The 18797-nt window shown below is 31.9% G+C and overlaps 1 protein-coding gene across 1 annotated transcript in view; it reads left to right on the top strand.

Moving 5' to 3' along the window:
* The window catches only part of LOC143072094 (U3 small nucleolar RNA-associated protein 15 homolog), a 72786-nt gene extending 62453 nt beyond the window's left edge, over positions 1-10333 (top strand). Inside the window, exons 8-13 of the mRNA XM_076246881.1 lie at positions 3293-3377; positions 6319-6468; positions 7439-7534; positions 8244-8377; positions 9518-9576; positions 10090-10333. Coding sequence (XP_076102996.1) covers positions 3293-3377; positions 6319-6468; positions 7439-7534; positions 8244-8377; positions 9518-9576; positions 10090-10310 — 745 coding nt within the window. The 3' untranslated portion in view covers positions 10311-10333. The remainder of the gene's footprint in view (positions 1-3292; positions 3378-6318; positions 6469-7438; positions 7535-8243; positions 8378-9517; positions 9577-10089) is intronic.
* The last annotated feature ends 8464 nt before the right edge of the window (positions 10334-18797 follow it).

Here is an 18797-nt window from a genome sequence, read left to right on the forward strand (position 1 = left end):
GACAGGTAGGGTATAAAGAGAGCAATGTCACCATCATAAAACTATCACAACATTAACATTCTGTAAAAACTATCAACGATTGATCTCTGGATCTATAGACAGGTAGGGTATAAAGTGTGCAATGTCACCTTCATAAAACTATCACAACATAACATTCTGTAAAAACTATCAACGATTAATCTCTGGATCTATAGACAGGTAGGGTATAAAGAGAGCAATGTCACCATCATAAAACTATCACAACATTAACATTCTGTAAAAACTATCAACGATTGATCTCTGGGTCTATAGACAGGTAGGGTATAAAGAGAGCAATGTCATCATCATAAAACTATCACAACATTAACATTCTGTAAAGATTATCAACGATTGATCTCTGGATCTATAGACAGGTAGGGTATAAAGTGTGCAATGTCACCATCATAAAACTATCACAACATTAACATTCTGTAAAAACTATCAACGATTGATCTCTGGATCTATAGACAGGTAGGGTATAAAGTGTGCAATGTCACCATCATAAAACTATCACAACATTAACATTCTGTAAAACTATCAACGATTAATCTCTGGATCTATAGACAGGTAGGGTATAAAGTGTGCAATGTCACCATCATAAAACTATCACAACATTAACATTCTGTAAAAACTATCAACGATTGATCTCTGGATCTATAGACAGGTAGGGTATAAAGTGTGCAATGTCACCATCATAAAACTATCACAACATTATCATTCTGTAAAAACTATCAACGATTGATCTCTGGATCTATAGACAGGTAGGGTATAAAGAGAGCAATGTCACCATCATAAAACTATCACAACATTAACATTCTGTAAAAACTATCAACGATTGATCTCTGGATCTATAGACAGGTAGGGTATAAAGTGTGCAATGTCACCATCATAAAACTATCACAACATTATCGTTCTGTAAAAACTATCAACGATTGATCTCTGGATCTATAGACAGGTAGGGTATAAAGAGAGCAATGTCACCATCATAAAACTATCACAACATTAACATTCTGTAAAAATTATCAACGATTGATCTCTGGATCTATAGACAGGTATGGTGTATAGTGTGCAACTATATTATACATTGCCTTCATTAGAAGGGGGTCATCATGTTGTTCGGTACTATGCATTGTTGCAAATCAGGTTTAAATTTTAAGTTTTTGGCTAAGGTTTGAGTTAGCCATGGAGCTATGGTTATATAAGATTAAAACAGTGAACATTTTTCAATTTTAATTTAATTGCTGAGTAAGGGATTTGAACTCAATTTCATGGTATAGTGCAAGCTGATCATGGTGTTCTATTGTCACATTCATTGTTATTTTCTTCCCTCAAAACAAGAAAGTGAACAAACACGGTACATCAGCTGTCATAGGAAAAGTTAAAAGTATGCCACTTTTGTATCGATAAGGTTACAAACTTGGCTGCCACTACCAAAACTTTCTGGTTTATATAATCTGAAAACTTTGAAAGCAAGGGCTAAAGGTAGGTTCCTTGTATTATACTGCTTGAATAAGTCAAAGTTATTGTTGGTTGTCCATCCAATAATGCTGCCAGAAGAGAAGTTAATTTTTCTAAGATGGGATGATCATGAAACTACTGCATCATTAAAACAGTACAATTAAATCATAATGTCTCGAAAAAGTGAATTTTTCTAAAAGGAACTTGAACATAAGGATATTCTTCAAAACGAAAAAGTATGACTGTCAGATGATTCTCATATATATGTTAGCCACTTATTTAAAAGTATTTCATTCTACCAAAAATCAGGTGTCTTCGATGAGGAAGTAGAAAAATGTATTTGTTAAATTTTATTTTATATCTAATTTGCTCTTGCAATTTTTGTCTATTTTGATTCATCAGCATTTCTACCCTTAATAGTTTTCACGATCATACATTATGACTTAGGCAATTAAAATCTTTTTAACGATTGTTCACAATATGATTATGATTGGGTTTTGACTAGATAAAGTTCCCATTAAGTAAACTCTATAAAATTTGAAATATTGTTATGAACAAAAACTTGTATAATTAGTATTTATATATAGGAAATTCTTTTTTTATAATTAATAAGCAGATTTATGCCAGTCATAATTATTTTTTTATAATGAAGAGGAATTTATTGAACAAGTAAATTCAATTTAAACACTTGTGTAATGTGATGGAGGAACTCGTTAAGCTTATGATTGCCTTGATGGAAAACATTTTGAGCATGTCATAACTTTATTTATTTTTATGGACAATTGTTTAATACTTCATCCCCTCGTAGAATCAGGTAGCTTCCATAGACATTAATTCTGCTTGGAAGGTGGTCTCCGCATTTTATCATGATGTTTTTGTTTGCATGTAAAAATCTTATTCTGTTTCTAATTATTTAATGAAATCAACATTAGAAATGTTTTGTATCTAATAAATGTCATAATGCAGCCAGTATTAAAGAAGTTCTTAAGAAGGATCTTATGTAGTGCAGGTTACGTCACACACAGAGTCAACCAGCGTGCACATGTCAGCCAGGGAATGCTCATGCTTTATGTAATTCATAATAAAAACGAATGAAAACTGATGTTTGGAAAAAAAATATAAGCCAATTAGAGGCAGGACATGAAATATAAAATTTTTACGGAATGAGAAGAATCGTAACGTTAGACGTGTTGGAAAGTGAGATGGATTGTTTGTCATTTTATATAACATTCTTAGGATGTATATAGACGTAGATTATTAATATGTACTGTAATAAAAATAATAAGGGCGTGGATCTTATAATACAATTATTAATCATTCAATTAACAAGTAACCGATTAAACAGAGAGCATGTAGTACGCAGTAATTGAACGTACTTGTACCTGTAGTAATATTCTCAAATGAAATGCAATAAAGTATTGATATGTTACTGCAAAATGTCACAAGTAAGTTCCTACTTTTTTCCCCAGCTGGTCCCTTTAATTTGTATTCTGTTGAAAGCGTTTTATAACAATCTGACTGTTGGTGTCTCATGAAAAAAACATGTGAATCTGAGAAGAGTCCCCAAAATATTTATTTAAACAATTATTAGAATAAATCCTGTTAAGTTTTTAATTAATGATATAATGCACCAGTTTAGTAAAAAACATATTTTGTTGTTCAAAAAGAAAGTGGATCAGACAAGAGATTGACAACTTAATAGCATCCTCTCACCATGCAGATCCTCATACATGGATTAGGCCTCTGGATAAGGTACTTATTTTCTATTCCTTGCTGTATGGTCAGTAACCAATGAATTTTCTAATTTTCTTTTCAGACACTTAAAGATTTATGATGTCAGTACTTACCAAGTGGTACATACATTGGATGTTCCAGGATCTGTACTCAGTGTAGGAGTACCTGTAAGTACTTCTTGGACATGATATCTCATAATGATTATAGTCTTCCTATATTTAATTGTTGTGTCCAGATCATTAATCTTTGATGATCATTACACTACTGTAAATTCAGAAATTATTGCGTGCATGTATTATTGCGATTTTATCATTTTGGACATAAATGCGATTTTTATTTTTACGATTTTGAGAAAAATCCTGTTTAATTCATATAAAATATTTCAAAATGCGAATTTTAATTATTGCGTTTACAACTGAGTCGCATTTTTCGCAAAAATAAAAACCTCGCAATAATTTCTGAATTTACAGTATAAAACTTATATCCCCTGGTCATTTAATTTTTATGAATAAAAGATTTGGGATTAATATGCCTATGAGACAGCAATCTAACAAGGAAAATATTCAAGAAACAAAAGTCACATCTTTAGTCTAAATTTATTTGTTTTTCTATTATGGTAGTGATTTTCCATCACATTTGTTGTGACTTTATTAGATTTCAAAGCTATAAGGAGCCAAAGAGGACACATTCTATATACACCTATCATCTGGAAGTTAAGAGATTGTCTTTCAGTGGTTGACTTCAGTTGTTGTTTGTCATATTTGTTTTTATCATCACTTGGCGTCCATTGTCCGTCGTCCATCGTCGTTAACTTTTACAAAAATCTTCTCCTCTGAAACTACTGGGCCAAATTAAATTAAACTAGGCCACAATCATCATTGGGGTATGTAGTTTAGAAAATGTGTCCGGTGACCCAGTCAACCAACCAAAATGGCCCAAAAAATAGAACATGTCCTTTGTTTAATATTCACATAGACCAAGGTGAGCGACACAGGCTCTTTAGAGCCTCTAGTTTTGTTTTGTCATAAATCAAGTTGTTTGTTTTATCTGGGCTTGATATGTTATAGGCTTTTATACCTGACAATGCTGTGCTAACTTGGCTCATTGTTGAAGGTCATGTGGTGACATATTGTTGCTGTTAAAATTATCAGTCATTTAGATTTTGGTGGGTCATTGTCTGCAATGGCATTCATACCATATCTCCTTATTCTATATTAGCTGTCATGTTCACATCTTCAAATCACTTTTAAATGGGTTCAGTTTTTCTAGGGGTACTTTGAAAGCATGTCAATTAATCGTGGGAAAATAAGTTTTTATGCTGCATATTAAATATTACTGCATTTAATCAAAGGTGATAGATTAATGGAAATGATGTAACTCAAAATGATATCATTAAACAATTGTGTAGTTTTTTCCAAGATTGAAGTTCTCGTCTTTGACTTTTCAAGAGTCGGAAAGCTAAATTAGCGTGGGAAATATTAATTACATTTCATTCGTAGGCATTAACATGGAATATCTCTCTGATGGTACATCATGTAGGATGTTTGATACAAATAAGGAACACGAGTTAAGTTGAAAGTTTACGAAAAAATACTTTGTAAAAACGAAAAAGCAATCCATTCATATTATGGAGAAGTGGTGGGAGAGACACCTGTCGGTATCATTAACAGTTCCTATTAAACTCTGATTGTCAGTATCTTCTTATTAGTTTATATGTTCAATTGTACTCCATATTTCAAATATTTCGTTTGACGATAAAAGAAAACTTGAAAGTGGCACTTGTGCATTAGTTGAGTAGAATTTAAATGATCAATAATTTCGATGTTGTATAAACTTTGATGTTTGAATTTCAGGCATATTGAAGGTTCATATTGTTCATTATATTTGGGAATGAGGGTTATATCTATTTTTGATTGCTTTCATAAGATATGTTTTGTTTGTATTCACATTTATGCAGTAAACATATGTTGCCCACTCTTGAATTTATTTTTTATAATTTTCACTATTATGAGAACAGAAAAGAGAAAGAATTTGGTGGTGCACATCTGCCTCATACAACTATTAATGACTTTTACTATAAATTGTAAATATTTCAATATTGCAATACAGTAATGAAATATTTGTTTTATTTAGAAGAAGATGACAATCTCTTGATATTAATGTTACAAGAAGATGCCCACGATATAGCGGTACAATTGGGCAAATGTTGAAACATAGAGCATGCGTGAAAGCATACAAGGCTCTGATTAATAACGGTCTCCGAATTGGTGTATTTTCTCAAAAATTGCATTCCCGGAAAAAATATTGTTCCAAAGAAAGATTTAGGAAGTACAAAAAACTACCTGTATACGTAATATCACAAATATTTTCGACTTAATGTATGGTTTTAGAGGAGATGTGATGCTATGAAATCGGTCTCTGCCTAAAGTAGTACAGACAACAATATCTGCATATCATGTTATGTATGTTGTTATATTTACAGACAGACAACAATCTCTGCATATCAATCATTCAATTTTATATTTGTTGTTGTATTTAGTGCAGGCAACAATCTCTATGAATCACTGTTATATTTGTTGTTATTTTTACAGACAGGCAACAAACTCTGCAAATCAGTGTTATATTTGTTGTATTTACTAATACTGCAGGCAACAATCTCTGTGTATCAGTGTTATATTTACTGACAGGCAACAATCTCTGTGTATCAGTGTTATATTTACTGACAGGCAACAATCTCTGTGTATCAGTGTTATATTTACTGACAGGCAACAATCTCCGTGTATCAGTGTTATATTTACTGACAGGCAACAATCTCTGTGTATCAGTGTTATATTTACTGACAGGCAACAATCTCTGTGTATCAGTGTTATATTTACTGACAGGCAACAATCTCTTGATATCAATGTTATATTTGTTGTTGTATTTAGTGCAGGCAACAATCTCTGTGAAGCAGTGTTATATTTGTTGTTGTATTTACTGGCAGGCAACAATCTCTGCATATCAACATTTTATTTAAAGACAGGCAGCAATTTCTGCATATCAGTGATATCTTTAAAGATAGGCAACAATCTCTGCTTATCAGTGATATATTAGTTGTTATATTTACAGGCAGACGACAATCTGTTGGTAGTTGGTACAGCAGAGGGTCTGCTTTCAATGCAAAGGAGAAAGTCAGATGAAGACAAAAATGTTAGAAAGAAAAAGAGACCAGCATCTTACAAGTTTTTTCTGAAAGGACAGAACTACACTCCTTCATCGGTATACTTTGAATATTTTAACATGTAACAATTTTTTGCCAAAATCCTAAATGTTAAGAATACATTAATATTGCTGAAATAGATGGCAGAAAAACAATGTCATTGAAAATAACAGAAACTAGGTTTTGAAATAGGAATGCTGTTATTTCTGGTAGTGATTTGTTAAAGTGCCTGGAATTAGTTTATATAAGTTCTACTCTTAATTTCAGAATTTCTTGTGTGTAATTTTTTGAACACAGTTTAGATAGCCAATAAAATTTAAGGTAGAGAAGAAAAATGATACCAGGAAAATGTTCATGATTGCATGAACTATTTGTCACTGAACAATGAAAGAATAACTATCAAAGAATCAGACAGGCAAAAACTTCAAATTTATCTTTTTGTCATGGTCAGTACATAAAAAACAGATATCCAGTAATACATGTAATTCTTTATTTGCGAAACAAACAAAAACCAATATGGTCAAAGCAAATACATAGACTAAACAAACATAAGCAAAACTCAACAATAATAATATACATGTTAAAGACAGTTATTTGCAGTGAATAGTACATCTGATATTTAGCAACAATCTAATGGAATTATGGTAGTTGCCTATTGCTGATTGTGGTATTGGCTAATTTATACATAAAAAAAATTGTCAATAGTTGATAATTCTCACCTGGCATGATAAGTGAGCTTTTAGACAGACTCCTAGGCAATGTCCAGAATCTTTTTTTTTAGGATTTAAACCAAACAAATTATATTTCTTGTGATCAAAGGCGGACCCTTTTTCAGAGTGTCCTTTTATACTCACTCACATTGCATACTTCTGTTGTTTTTGTATCTAGTTAATTTGTTCAATGTAGAATAGTGTGGTATAAAGTTGATGGAATTCTTTATAGTCTTGTATGAAAAATCATTGGGAAAATTTAGCACTGTGTAAAAAAAAATATAAAATATCCATGCATTTTTTATTTATATACTTGCAGGAAGATCAAATATATGAGCACAAAAAGAAAGAAAAGATACAGAAATATGATAAATTCTTTAGAAAATTTGAATACAGTAAAGCTTTGGATGCTGCAGTAAGTTGATTCTACATAAATAGAAGATGTGGTATGATTGCCACTGAGACAACTATGCATCATAGTTCAAATGAAGTGGATATTTTCAAGTATATAGCTTTAGACAATTAGAAAAACACAAACTGTATAGTCCTTGACATAAAAAATGTGAAACAATCAATAGAGAAAAACTACTAGCCTAATTTAACAATTTACAAAAAAAACAAAAATATAACCGTTAAACGTACATGAACCTATGACAACCAATGAACAATAAGCTCCTGACTTGAAATTAATCTGCATTACAACACCATTTTTCAATTAATTTTCAACTTTTCTACACTTATGGCAATTTAGAGCTAGGAATAAAATATGGGTATTTTTATTAACTTTATGTGATACCCATTTTCATCGAATTCATGGGTATACCAAAAAAAAAAAAACGACAGTAAAACCAGCGTAATCAAATCTAAGGAAAATAATATTTTCCTCAATCCATGCCCATCAGTACTCACAGAAATCAAGGAATCACAGAAAAAAGAAATTTCTATTTTGTGGAATTTCTCATTTCATAATGCTGTTAGGTATGATATCAAAGGAAATACACAAAATTGTGACTATATGAAATCCTGAAGAAAAAATGTCTAGATAAATACCTGTCCAGATAAAGCTTCTTTAATCAAACCATACAAATTGTTAGTCATTATTGTGTGTTCATTTCTATTTATAGATACATGTGAGAACTAAAGAACCAGAAGTGACAGTCAGTGTTATACAAGAATTGATCAGGCGTGAAGGTTTAAAACCTGCCCTTGCTGCCAGGGATGACAAATCATTAGGCTTTATTATAAGGTTTATACAAAGGTAAGAAATTGTCATAGAAAACTTTATGCATAGGTATCTATAGTGTATGGTAAAGAAAACTCATGTAAAAGACCAATTAAAGCTTTAATTAAGGAGGTTAAATCAAATTTTTTGGATTACAGATTTGCCATTTTAACAGACATTAAAAACAAGAGGGCAAAAGAGTTTTTCTTTAGCATCTAGTTTAATGATAAAAAGATGAATCGGCTAAGTATTTGCAATTCTTTAAATTCAGAAATTATTGTGTGTATTTATTATTGGTATTTATGAAAATTGGACAAAAATGCAAGATTAATACATGTAATTGCAATTTTGGGAAAATTCTAATACAGATTCATGTATCATATATAAAAATGCAAGACTCATTTTTGCAATATATTCTCCCAGTTGCATCATTCTAATTTAGAAAACCTTGCAATGATTTCTGAGTTTTCAGTATATGAAATTAGTTGCTGTACAGACAGGGGTCAAAATTAGCGCTGGTCAGATGGTTCCAGACCAGTAGAAATTTGTCAATAAAAATCACTGATTGCATCCTAATCTCAGTTTGTTTACAAAAAAATATACCTGCGAAAAACTGGGAGGTTCTATGTATTATAATTGAGCAAGTTAAAATCTCGGGTGAGCGTCCTTCACAAGGAAACAAAAAGTAAATATTTTTTGGAAGGAGTTATAATGGCGGAAATTTTTAAGTATTCTAGGATTTATGAACTTCATTCTTTGCCTTCTTGTCATTCTGCTGATGCAGAAAGGGAGTTTTCTGAGATGAAACTTGTTACGCTATTGAAATGAGGAAAATTTCTGGACAGCGCTCCAGACAACCCAGTCAGGCATCCTATGGTTGGCGTGAGGATTGTGATGATGTGCAAGACAATGTTGACATTTTTCAAGACTCTCTCTCTTTTTTGTTGTTGAACATTTAAATGAAAAAGATAACATAACAATAAAAGTAAACATCTATCATTTATTTTAGTGATTGTCAAATGAATGTCTTTTTTTGCAGGACCAGTAGATTTGGAGCCGGACCAGTAGATTTTTAGTTCACTGGTCTGGCTGGCCAGTACACAAAAGCGATTAAATTCGACCCCTGTGTTTATAATTTTTTTATCAATGTGTGACACAATTTTTTGCTTTTTGTAGAAATATAAGTAACCCCAGATTTACCTCAACATTGACAGATGTAGCTGGTGTACTTCTAGGTAAGACAACAAATTTATAAATACGGTAACACTATCACCTCAAAAATTGAATAAGTGTAAAAAAATATTTTAGTGTAAACTTTTGTGTTTTGACAGTGCTAATAGATAAGAGAACAGCTTTCTTTGTATGGCTCCACCATAGTGGAGTTTTTGTTGCTCAGTATATCATGGCGGTTCCATAAAAACAAACATGGTACCAAGGGAAAGCATTTGAAAATAGGGTTACTATTTAAAGTGGCAATATTAGAATTTCCCTTACAAATTCATTGTATAAAGTATTCTTTAAAACCCAAGCATAGTTTAGATAATTTGAATTTTGGTTTTGGCACTTATCATTAAAGAAAGTTTCTACAAGCAGAGGCATCTTAGATATATGTCCATGTTCTAGATTATTTGAAGGTTGCTCAAATTACTGATCACTAGAATAGACCATACTTGATGAGAATTTAAAATAAAGGCTTCAAATAACGCTCATAATTTATCATAATAACTTTATTTTTTGTTATATTGTAGATATGTACAACTCTCATATAGGACAATGTGCTGAAGTTGATTCTTTGTTACAAAAGTTACGAACTACTGTCAAACAGGAAGTAGACTATATGAAACAATTAATGGAAACCATGGGCACAATGGACATGTTATTTGCTGCTGTATCAACCAATCAGAACAAACAATTAAATTCTAATTCTTTAGATGTTTTGACTCCTTCTGTAGGAGCACAGACTTCCTGATAAAAATAAATATGGAAAAAAAGTGGTGTACTTAATGTTTGCTTAAGCCTTCATGACTCAAGGGTACTATCACTTAATGTCTATCATCTGTTGTCCATTTGTTGTCATCTTATAACAATGGGGGGATGGACCTTTATCAGGACTCCGGGATCGGATGTTTTTAAGCTCTGGATTTCAGGATCCAGGAATTCTTTGACCCCCCTCCTATATGTTTCAGATATCTGAATGTGAGTTCACATTATTACCATAAACATTCATTCACACCATTCCCATATTAAAAACCTACCAATAATTTTGGGATTTACATACCATAAAAAATGTTCATGCACAATTTAGTTATTAAGCTGTGATTGAATCAAGCCAATTGGTTTTCATTCAAAATTGTATTTCTGGTGCCAAAATAGGTGTTGTTACAAGAAATGAAATTGCAAAAAGCAAAAAACCTAACTGTATTACTGTAGGTCGTAATGCATTTACTTTCATCTTCTTGGAGGTTAAAAGAATAATTACTGCAAAGGTATCATAAGTCAGAAATAGTTCAACTGGTTTCTTCCACTATGCCTGGACATCATTGCCTTGCCTGTTACATGTATGTGTAGAAATAATAATGGATTTAGGGTGTGTTCATTAGATATCTAATGAGTGAATAAGAAATTCAAAAGATTAAAGCTTATTCACCTAGAATTTCTTTTCCTTGTGTAATATTTGTTTAAAACTAGAGCTGTCTGCATGGTGGAAATAATATCTCTGATCTTGTCTTTTAATTGCTGCTGTGAAAATTCAGTATTGAGGCATACATTTTGTGATTTTTGGTTTTCAGTAGTTCATCTTATTTAATCATAGTCTCTTTGTAAGATTGAAACATGGCTACTGATAGGTCAATCTGAAAGACTTATACTGACCCAGGAAAGAAGTCTGAGGTTTTGTATATTTTAAATTAAAAAATCAAAGGTCAAGTTCAGTATGATGCTTTTGCATACAATATTTCGTCAATCTAAGTGTTGCAGTTCAAAAGTTTTGCAGCGAACAGAAATCAGGCTGTTTTACTATCATTTGTCAAAAGTAAATTTCAAGGTCGGGGTTACCAGAATTGGACATATTACCCCCCAACCCCACCCAAAAAAAATCCCATGATGTATCAGCATATCAATTGTGGTCAACCTAAGTTTTATACTACAAGAGTCATACCCAGATCAGACAAGGTTTAAATATCTTAGGAGTCAAAGGTCAAAGTGACCTGATTTTGATATTTGACACACCCCAAGCTCATGATGCAACTACATGCTTATATCTGTTAACCTAAGTCTTGCGGTACAAAATATATGAGCCAGACATGAATTGGACAAGATTTTAGACATGAATTGGACAAGATTTTTCTATCTTGGGGTAAAAGGTCAGAGGGACCTAACTTTATTATGTGACACATCAGCATCCCACAATGAAACTGCATACCAAGTTCTGTTTTTCATACAAATTAAAATAAATGCACCAGACAGAATTGAACAAAGTTTAACTACTATAGGGGTCAATAATAAGGTCAGAGTGACATTGTGATTCCCTTCCCCTCTAACTTTGTTACAGTATAAATTCCATCATTAATCAGTTGAATAATGTTATCTTCACAACTTCAAAACTAAATTTGAAAGACTAATTTTTGTTTACCAGGACTTTTTCTTGTTTTTGGACAAAGGAAACTCTGGAATAAACAAATGTTTCTTTGAGATTTTAACTTTTACGACTTTTAATATCTACATTGTGCTATTAGAACAAAGGGTAAATTCATTTAGTTTATACCTAAATTGTGTAAGTTGTCTAAACAATATAGGTGCTGCTTCTATAAATAGAAACTTATAAGAGATCGAAAGTTGAAGTAGGATTAAACAAATTGTATAACATATTTTAAGAAATTTTGACAGGAATAATGCTTATATTTATTGATGTTTAAATAACATAAACCTTAATAGAATTGTTCAAAAATATTTTTGTCACTTCTGCAAAGCATACTATTTAAATGTTATTTGAATAGTATGCCCCAAAAATTACTCATGATAATTGGCATACAATGAATCGTTCAGTTTTGACATAGATGGAACTTCGGCTTAGAGATAAGGGGGAAACAACAATTCGTCTGTGATGTAAGTTTCACTAGTATACATTATTGTTAAGGGGCCAATTGAAGCCCGCCTCAAGATGCAGGATTTTCTCACTGCGTTGAAGTCTTTTTGAAAGTCTATTGTTTGTTATAAATTAAAGAAAAAATGGCTGCACCTGCAAAATAGTTTTAGCAAAGCTTTCTGTGCGTTATCATCAACTTTTAGTACTTTAGGAGTGTTTTTAACTGGTCGATGCATAACTTGCATACATGTTGACTGAGAGATGCAAGCCACAAAATACTATTATAGGAGTGTTAAATCATGCTTGTGCTGCATCAGTTCGTAAAAGAAAGAAAATTTGAAAGCCAAAACAGACATTGTAGGCTACCTTCTGACATCTATCACTGTAGTAGGACTGTTCCAGGGTCAATAATTATCTGCCCTGATCCAACAACTTGTGTTTTTTTCTTGATTGGCCAGTCCTTTGTCCTGTATTTACGAAACTACATTGAAATTTATTGTTAAACTGTTTTCATGCATGAAATATTTGCCACTGGAAGTGAAGCAAACATCAATCACCAATGAATTTGCATGTCAATGTGTTACAGCCATATGCATTTCACTGAATCAAAGTTCTTCAAGGATATCATTCAATATTTTGAGCACTTAGAGTCTGTGAGAGATAAATATAGAATCTTATCCAATGTTGTGTCCTTGTATGCAGCTTTATAGATTAGACCGTTGGTTTTCCGGTGGTTTGAATGGTGTTACAATAGTAATTTTGGGACCCTTTATAGCTTGTTGTTCGGTGTGAGCCAAGGCTTCGTGTTGAAGACCGTACTTTGACCTATAATGGTTTACTTTTATAAATTGTGACTTGGATGGAGAGTTGTCTCTTTGGTACTCATACCACATCTTCTTTTTTTATATTTTTTTTATATTATATACAGAACTCGTCGATTGTTTGAAATATATCATTAGACGAGTAAATTACCAAGCTGATAAAATAAGGAAAACTTAATGGTATAGATGATAACATGAGATGCAACAAATTGTGTTTTATTTAAAATTTTACTGGTGGGTATACATGTAGTTACCTTACAAATTTGTACCCGGAGATACAACAACTAAAGCAGGTTCAAAGAAAGGATTTTATATATAGAGGGGCGCTCCTGAAAATTAACAAATTGCATTTTGAAAAGGGCGGGTGCGCTCAACGCCTTATATGCAGTGTAATTAGTAATATGAATACGTACAAAAATATTGCTGATTTATTAACCAGTTGGATCAAGACTTTGTCAGTTGTTGCAATGGTACCAGTCGATCAGATTGCAAAATAAGACTTGACTACTGAGGAAATATTCCCAGTATTACCTTGACATGTTCTTTCCAAATTTCCAGTTAGATATCGAATTGTATCCAATGGAACTCAGTGTTACTTCTATTTTAAGTTGATCTCGTAAGGAAAAAAAATTCAAACAAATTCATATTGACATTAAATATGATCTTGGAAGATTTAATATTTTTGACTGTCTTCACATTCAATCATATAAGATTAGATTTTTATCTCGACATGCATTTCTATACCTGTCGTTTACTTGTTTATTTGTTTTGGAGAATGATTACGGGTGTTTATATGACCAGTTTCTTTGACATCTGATATTCTCATATTTTCTACATTTCATTTTATCAGGTTTTAAGATCTATCAATGATTACACCTTGCGAGTTTTGGTGATTTTGCTGATATCATCTATAGGAGTAATGAAGTCCCCCACGCTAGACTGTACTTGTATACCCTGTCAAGAGTCACTGCACTGGTTGAAAGAGTACATAATATTAACACTTTGGATTTTCTTATCTATTTTAATGCCTCATCAAACACACATTTAATACTTTAATTGGTCATATATATGGATTTCATAAAACATTTTATTTATGGAGTGCAACTAAAGGAGGGAGATATATTTATACGCATTATAGGATTGGAATTAGTTACATTGAATTTTCTGCTCTTTTTATATTTTCAAAGTCATTTTAGGAAAGTAAAGATGTTTCTTTATTGTATCAAACTACTATACTTCTGTTATAACTTGCATATATAGACCAAAATTACCAATCTTTTAGATTAAATTCATTTACTTTATTAATTTCAGCAGTATTTAATTGACAGTGGCAAATATTGCATGAATGTTTGACAAGGTAACTTTGATGTAAATTTTAACTTGTTCCAATACAAAATCAGATTGTTTCAGAGGAATATTGGTACTCATTGCTCCATAGAGGTCAAAATCATTCCGAGGTAGCGACCATTCCTCAGTTTAGAGGTAGTAAAAGAATATTAACCAGATAGGATTTTTGTTTTTGTTTTGTGCTAATTCACAGTCCACAAGAGACCAAAAGACATTAAAAGAATCTCTAAGTTCAAACCGTTTTTTGTTTTATTATTAAAATTGGAATAAGTCTTTTAAGCATTACTAGTTTAGGTTCTGTTAGGTTCTTTTTTTATCTATTTTTGTAAAAATTTTGTGTGGCTTAATTTGATGGGGATAGTTTTACGGTTACTTTAATTCATCTTCAATTCATAACTGCTTATGTAATATTAAAGGATATGGCTGTAGAGTTAGATTAACCAGTTTTGTTCATATGTTTCATGTTCTTCAAAAATGGCTTTTTGTCAAGGTCCAAATTAAAGCAAGCCAATTTTGACTTGGATTTGTACTTGAACTTTGGGAAGGCGCTAATAAATCGTTACAGTGAATACAAGTGAAGAGAATGGACAAAGATGTACTGTAGTATCAGGTCCATGTCATTGATTGAGCATATATAGCTGTAAAATTTAGTTTAATAATCATTGGTTGTCACAACTGATGTATTTATCCGTTCACTAAAGGGTGTAATTTGATTGGGTTATCAGGCGACATCAAGTTGCCGATATACTCATCAATAATTTGGGGTTAAGATTAAGCTGAATGTATTAAATGATCAAATTATAAACTTGTTAACAACAATACCGATAATTCTTTAATCACAAAGGAACGTTGGGATGAAAGGGGATTATACGGGACTGGGTGACATAAATCATCTCGATCTTGTATTTCACGTTTTCATACCAAACTTTGATCAAAGTGATAACAAACAATTTAATTGATGATATTAAATCATTCAAGAGCGTGTGTGGCAAAGTTGTTGTATTTAATATCATAATTGTTAGAAAATTTGAAATTAATGCAATGGAATTTTGTCTTATTTGTTAATATGTTGTTCAAAATGGAAACTATGCATGAAGATTACGAATATAATTAATCGCCATGAACTTGATCCTTACATAAACTGATAAAGAAAATTATTTAATAGAAAATTATTATAGCTGCTTCAATTTAAATCTGGAAATATAATTCTATTAAGTATTTTTAGCTGATTCCAACAAAAGCTAGTTTTACAACTTTATAATACACAATTAACCAAATTTTGAAATAGACTGGTAGGAACTAGAAAAAATATCAGAAAAAAATGTAAGCCGGAAAGTTATTATTATAAAGAAAAACGCGTCGAACGCAAAAAATTTACAAAGTGCTATTAATTTCATTTGATGTCAACATTTATAACTATAAATAATTTTTGAATCTTTATTTTCACCAATCAATTGAAAAATCACACCACATTTTTTTTTTATCAAGTAACCTTAATTTTTAAACTTCTAACCTTCAGTTTGTATAAAGTACATTGAAATTAAGAATAATGTCATATTATAATTTCTATTGGTTAATATGATTATTATATTAATCATTTTTGACTAATACTATAAAGTTGTTATTTGCTTGACAAATTTCTAACAATTAAAGATATAGATTTTAAGGACATCAAACGAACGATAGTGATCTAATAGAATTCAAATATCAAGTCATATTTAAATTTATAAACGGTAAAGAATTTAAATGGGATTGACTTTCAAACCACATAGGTCTCAATAGTGGTGTTAAACAAGTATTAATAGAAGTTGTTGCAAGATTTATATATTACATAAGTCTTGTGATTGCCTAATGATTGTTGTGTCTGTTTGTTTTGTTCACGCATCGTTGTCAATATAATGGAATTTGATGCGACTGTCATACAATTGAGAGGTTTAGCTAGCGTTAAAACCATGTTCAATCCAGCGTTTTCGACATAAGAAAATGCCTGTACCAAGTCAGGAATATGACAGTTGTAATCCATTCGTTTGATGTGCTTGGGCTTTTGGTTTTGCCTTTTGATAAAGGACTCTCCGTTTTGAATTTTCCTCGGAGTTCAGTATTTTAGTGATTTTACTTTTTAAAAGCATGGCCAACGAAGATAGCTTATTTGTAGATCGTGCTTTTGTCCCATTCATCTGCTTATGGATTACTGACCACAAAAAACTAAATAAAACATATTACTAAAGCTTGCGGTACCAATAAGTTCATAATCAAGACATCTTATGCCCATCTTATGGACTTTAAAAATTTCGAATCAAACTATCTGTAACTCAGATTTGTAGGAATTATTTTGATCAATTTTATATATCTTAAGTTCTTTGTTTTGGGTAGCCATTGGTGGATTATATATAAACAATGATAGGTAATTCATATATGTAGTAAAGTTGTATGTTGATATGAATTTTATTATAAATTTTGTTGTGACATTCATTTTACTTAAAACAGATATAATACATTATTGTTTAAGGGCCAGTTGAAGCCCGCCTCAGGTTGCGGGAATATTATCGCTGCGTTGAGGACCCATTGGTCTGTTTTCTACTCTTTGGTCGGGTACGTCGTTGTCTCTTTGGCACATTCACCACTTCCATTTTCATTCTATGATAAGATACAGCTCACAGGGGCGTAGCTAGAAAGAAACGATGGACAAGCAACTACGAGGCGAAAAAATTTTGGGACCCTTTTATGCAGGAAAATGGGTTTTTTTTTCGGTTTTCGGTCAGAGGACAGTTGAAAGAGGAGCTACATGTAGATAGGACTTATAAACAATTTATGAATGTAAAACTATTCACAAAGCTTCTGAATAGAGTAGATCATGGTTAATTGAAAACATAAACTACATATTTTTCTGATACAGAATTTACTCAAAATTGTCCAAAATCTGCTCTTCTGGTCTTTGTCAATATTCACACTGAAATCCCGATGAATATGCAGTAATGCTAGCGATGATAACCTGTCATTGTTCATTGTTGATCGTATATTTGATTTCAACAGACGTAGTACACTAATACATCTCCACGGTAGCACTCGCGAGATGTTATAAACCATTGTACGTGCTCGCCATCGAGCGACCTCCCAATTGAATTCGTCAAAATTACATACCAGGTCAGTTTCGTATGTCTCAGACAATGTTGAGATTTGTTCGTTCAAATGTTATATTTCCTACAACACGAGGAAGCAGATACGACACAAAGAAGCGATTTTCTGATAATACCAGACGCGACTACACTGTCCAGTTCCATTATCATATGGTCTATAAACGCAAAATATAATGAGACTTTCCAATACTGTTGTGGCGTGTTTGCAGATTGAGTGGCTCTGGTAGTCCGTCGAACACATCGCCGTGGCATAATTTCAACGATATCGAAGGGTTCTGATAAATCTAATGCCGATTGGTACATCTCATTCCAAACAGATAAACCGTATACTCTGTAAAATGTGCTCCGAAACTACATGTATTAGACTGAGTATAACAAATTCAAATCTTGTAAAAGATACAAGTTACTGTCCGATTTTGTCATGCATGATCTCCAATAAAACTTCTATTTTGAAACCAAATGCCGTTTATATTTAATGACATTTCATGAATTAAAAAAGTGACAACATATGTCTTTCCCTTAAAATTTAATTTATAAATTTTTAATTTTGCAATAATTTTTTTTTGCATGCCAAACCGATGTGCACGCAACTGCGTGTTAGCGTATAGGGAGCTACGCGTCTGACTCAGTAGCAACTGACTTATGTCCAGGGAGTGAAACAATTTATTTCGCAATGAGGAAAAAAGTTTTAGGAAAAAATAACACTTTCCAATTCCCAATATAATGAGATACGTTTTCAAACAACTATATCCCGGCAGCAAAGACCAAACCGGGACCTCATAGTCACCGTACGGTAAGGTGAGGCTAAAAACAGTTGTTATCAGGGCTATATCAAGGATTTCGTAATTGCTGAAAACGGAATTTATGATGCCGAGAGGGTTTTTTTTTTTACGATTTCATATAAAAAAATAAATATTTTCAAATCATAAGGGCCTCACAGAATCTGGTATTGTTTTTTATGATAAAGTTTAACAACAAAAAGTAATGAAATAAAATTATTTAAAAAAAAATGATCCCAACGACATTATTTAACCTCTCAAATCATGCAATTTTCAATTTTTTAAAAG

Source organism: Mytilus galloprovincialis, chromosome 4, assembly GCF_965363235.1.
Source record: "Mytilus galloprovincialis chromosome 4, xbMytGall1.hap1.1, whole genome shotgun sequence".
Lineage (NCBI taxonomy): Eukaryota > Metazoa > Mollusca > Bivalvia > Mytilida > Mytilidae > Mytilus > Mytilus galloprovincialis.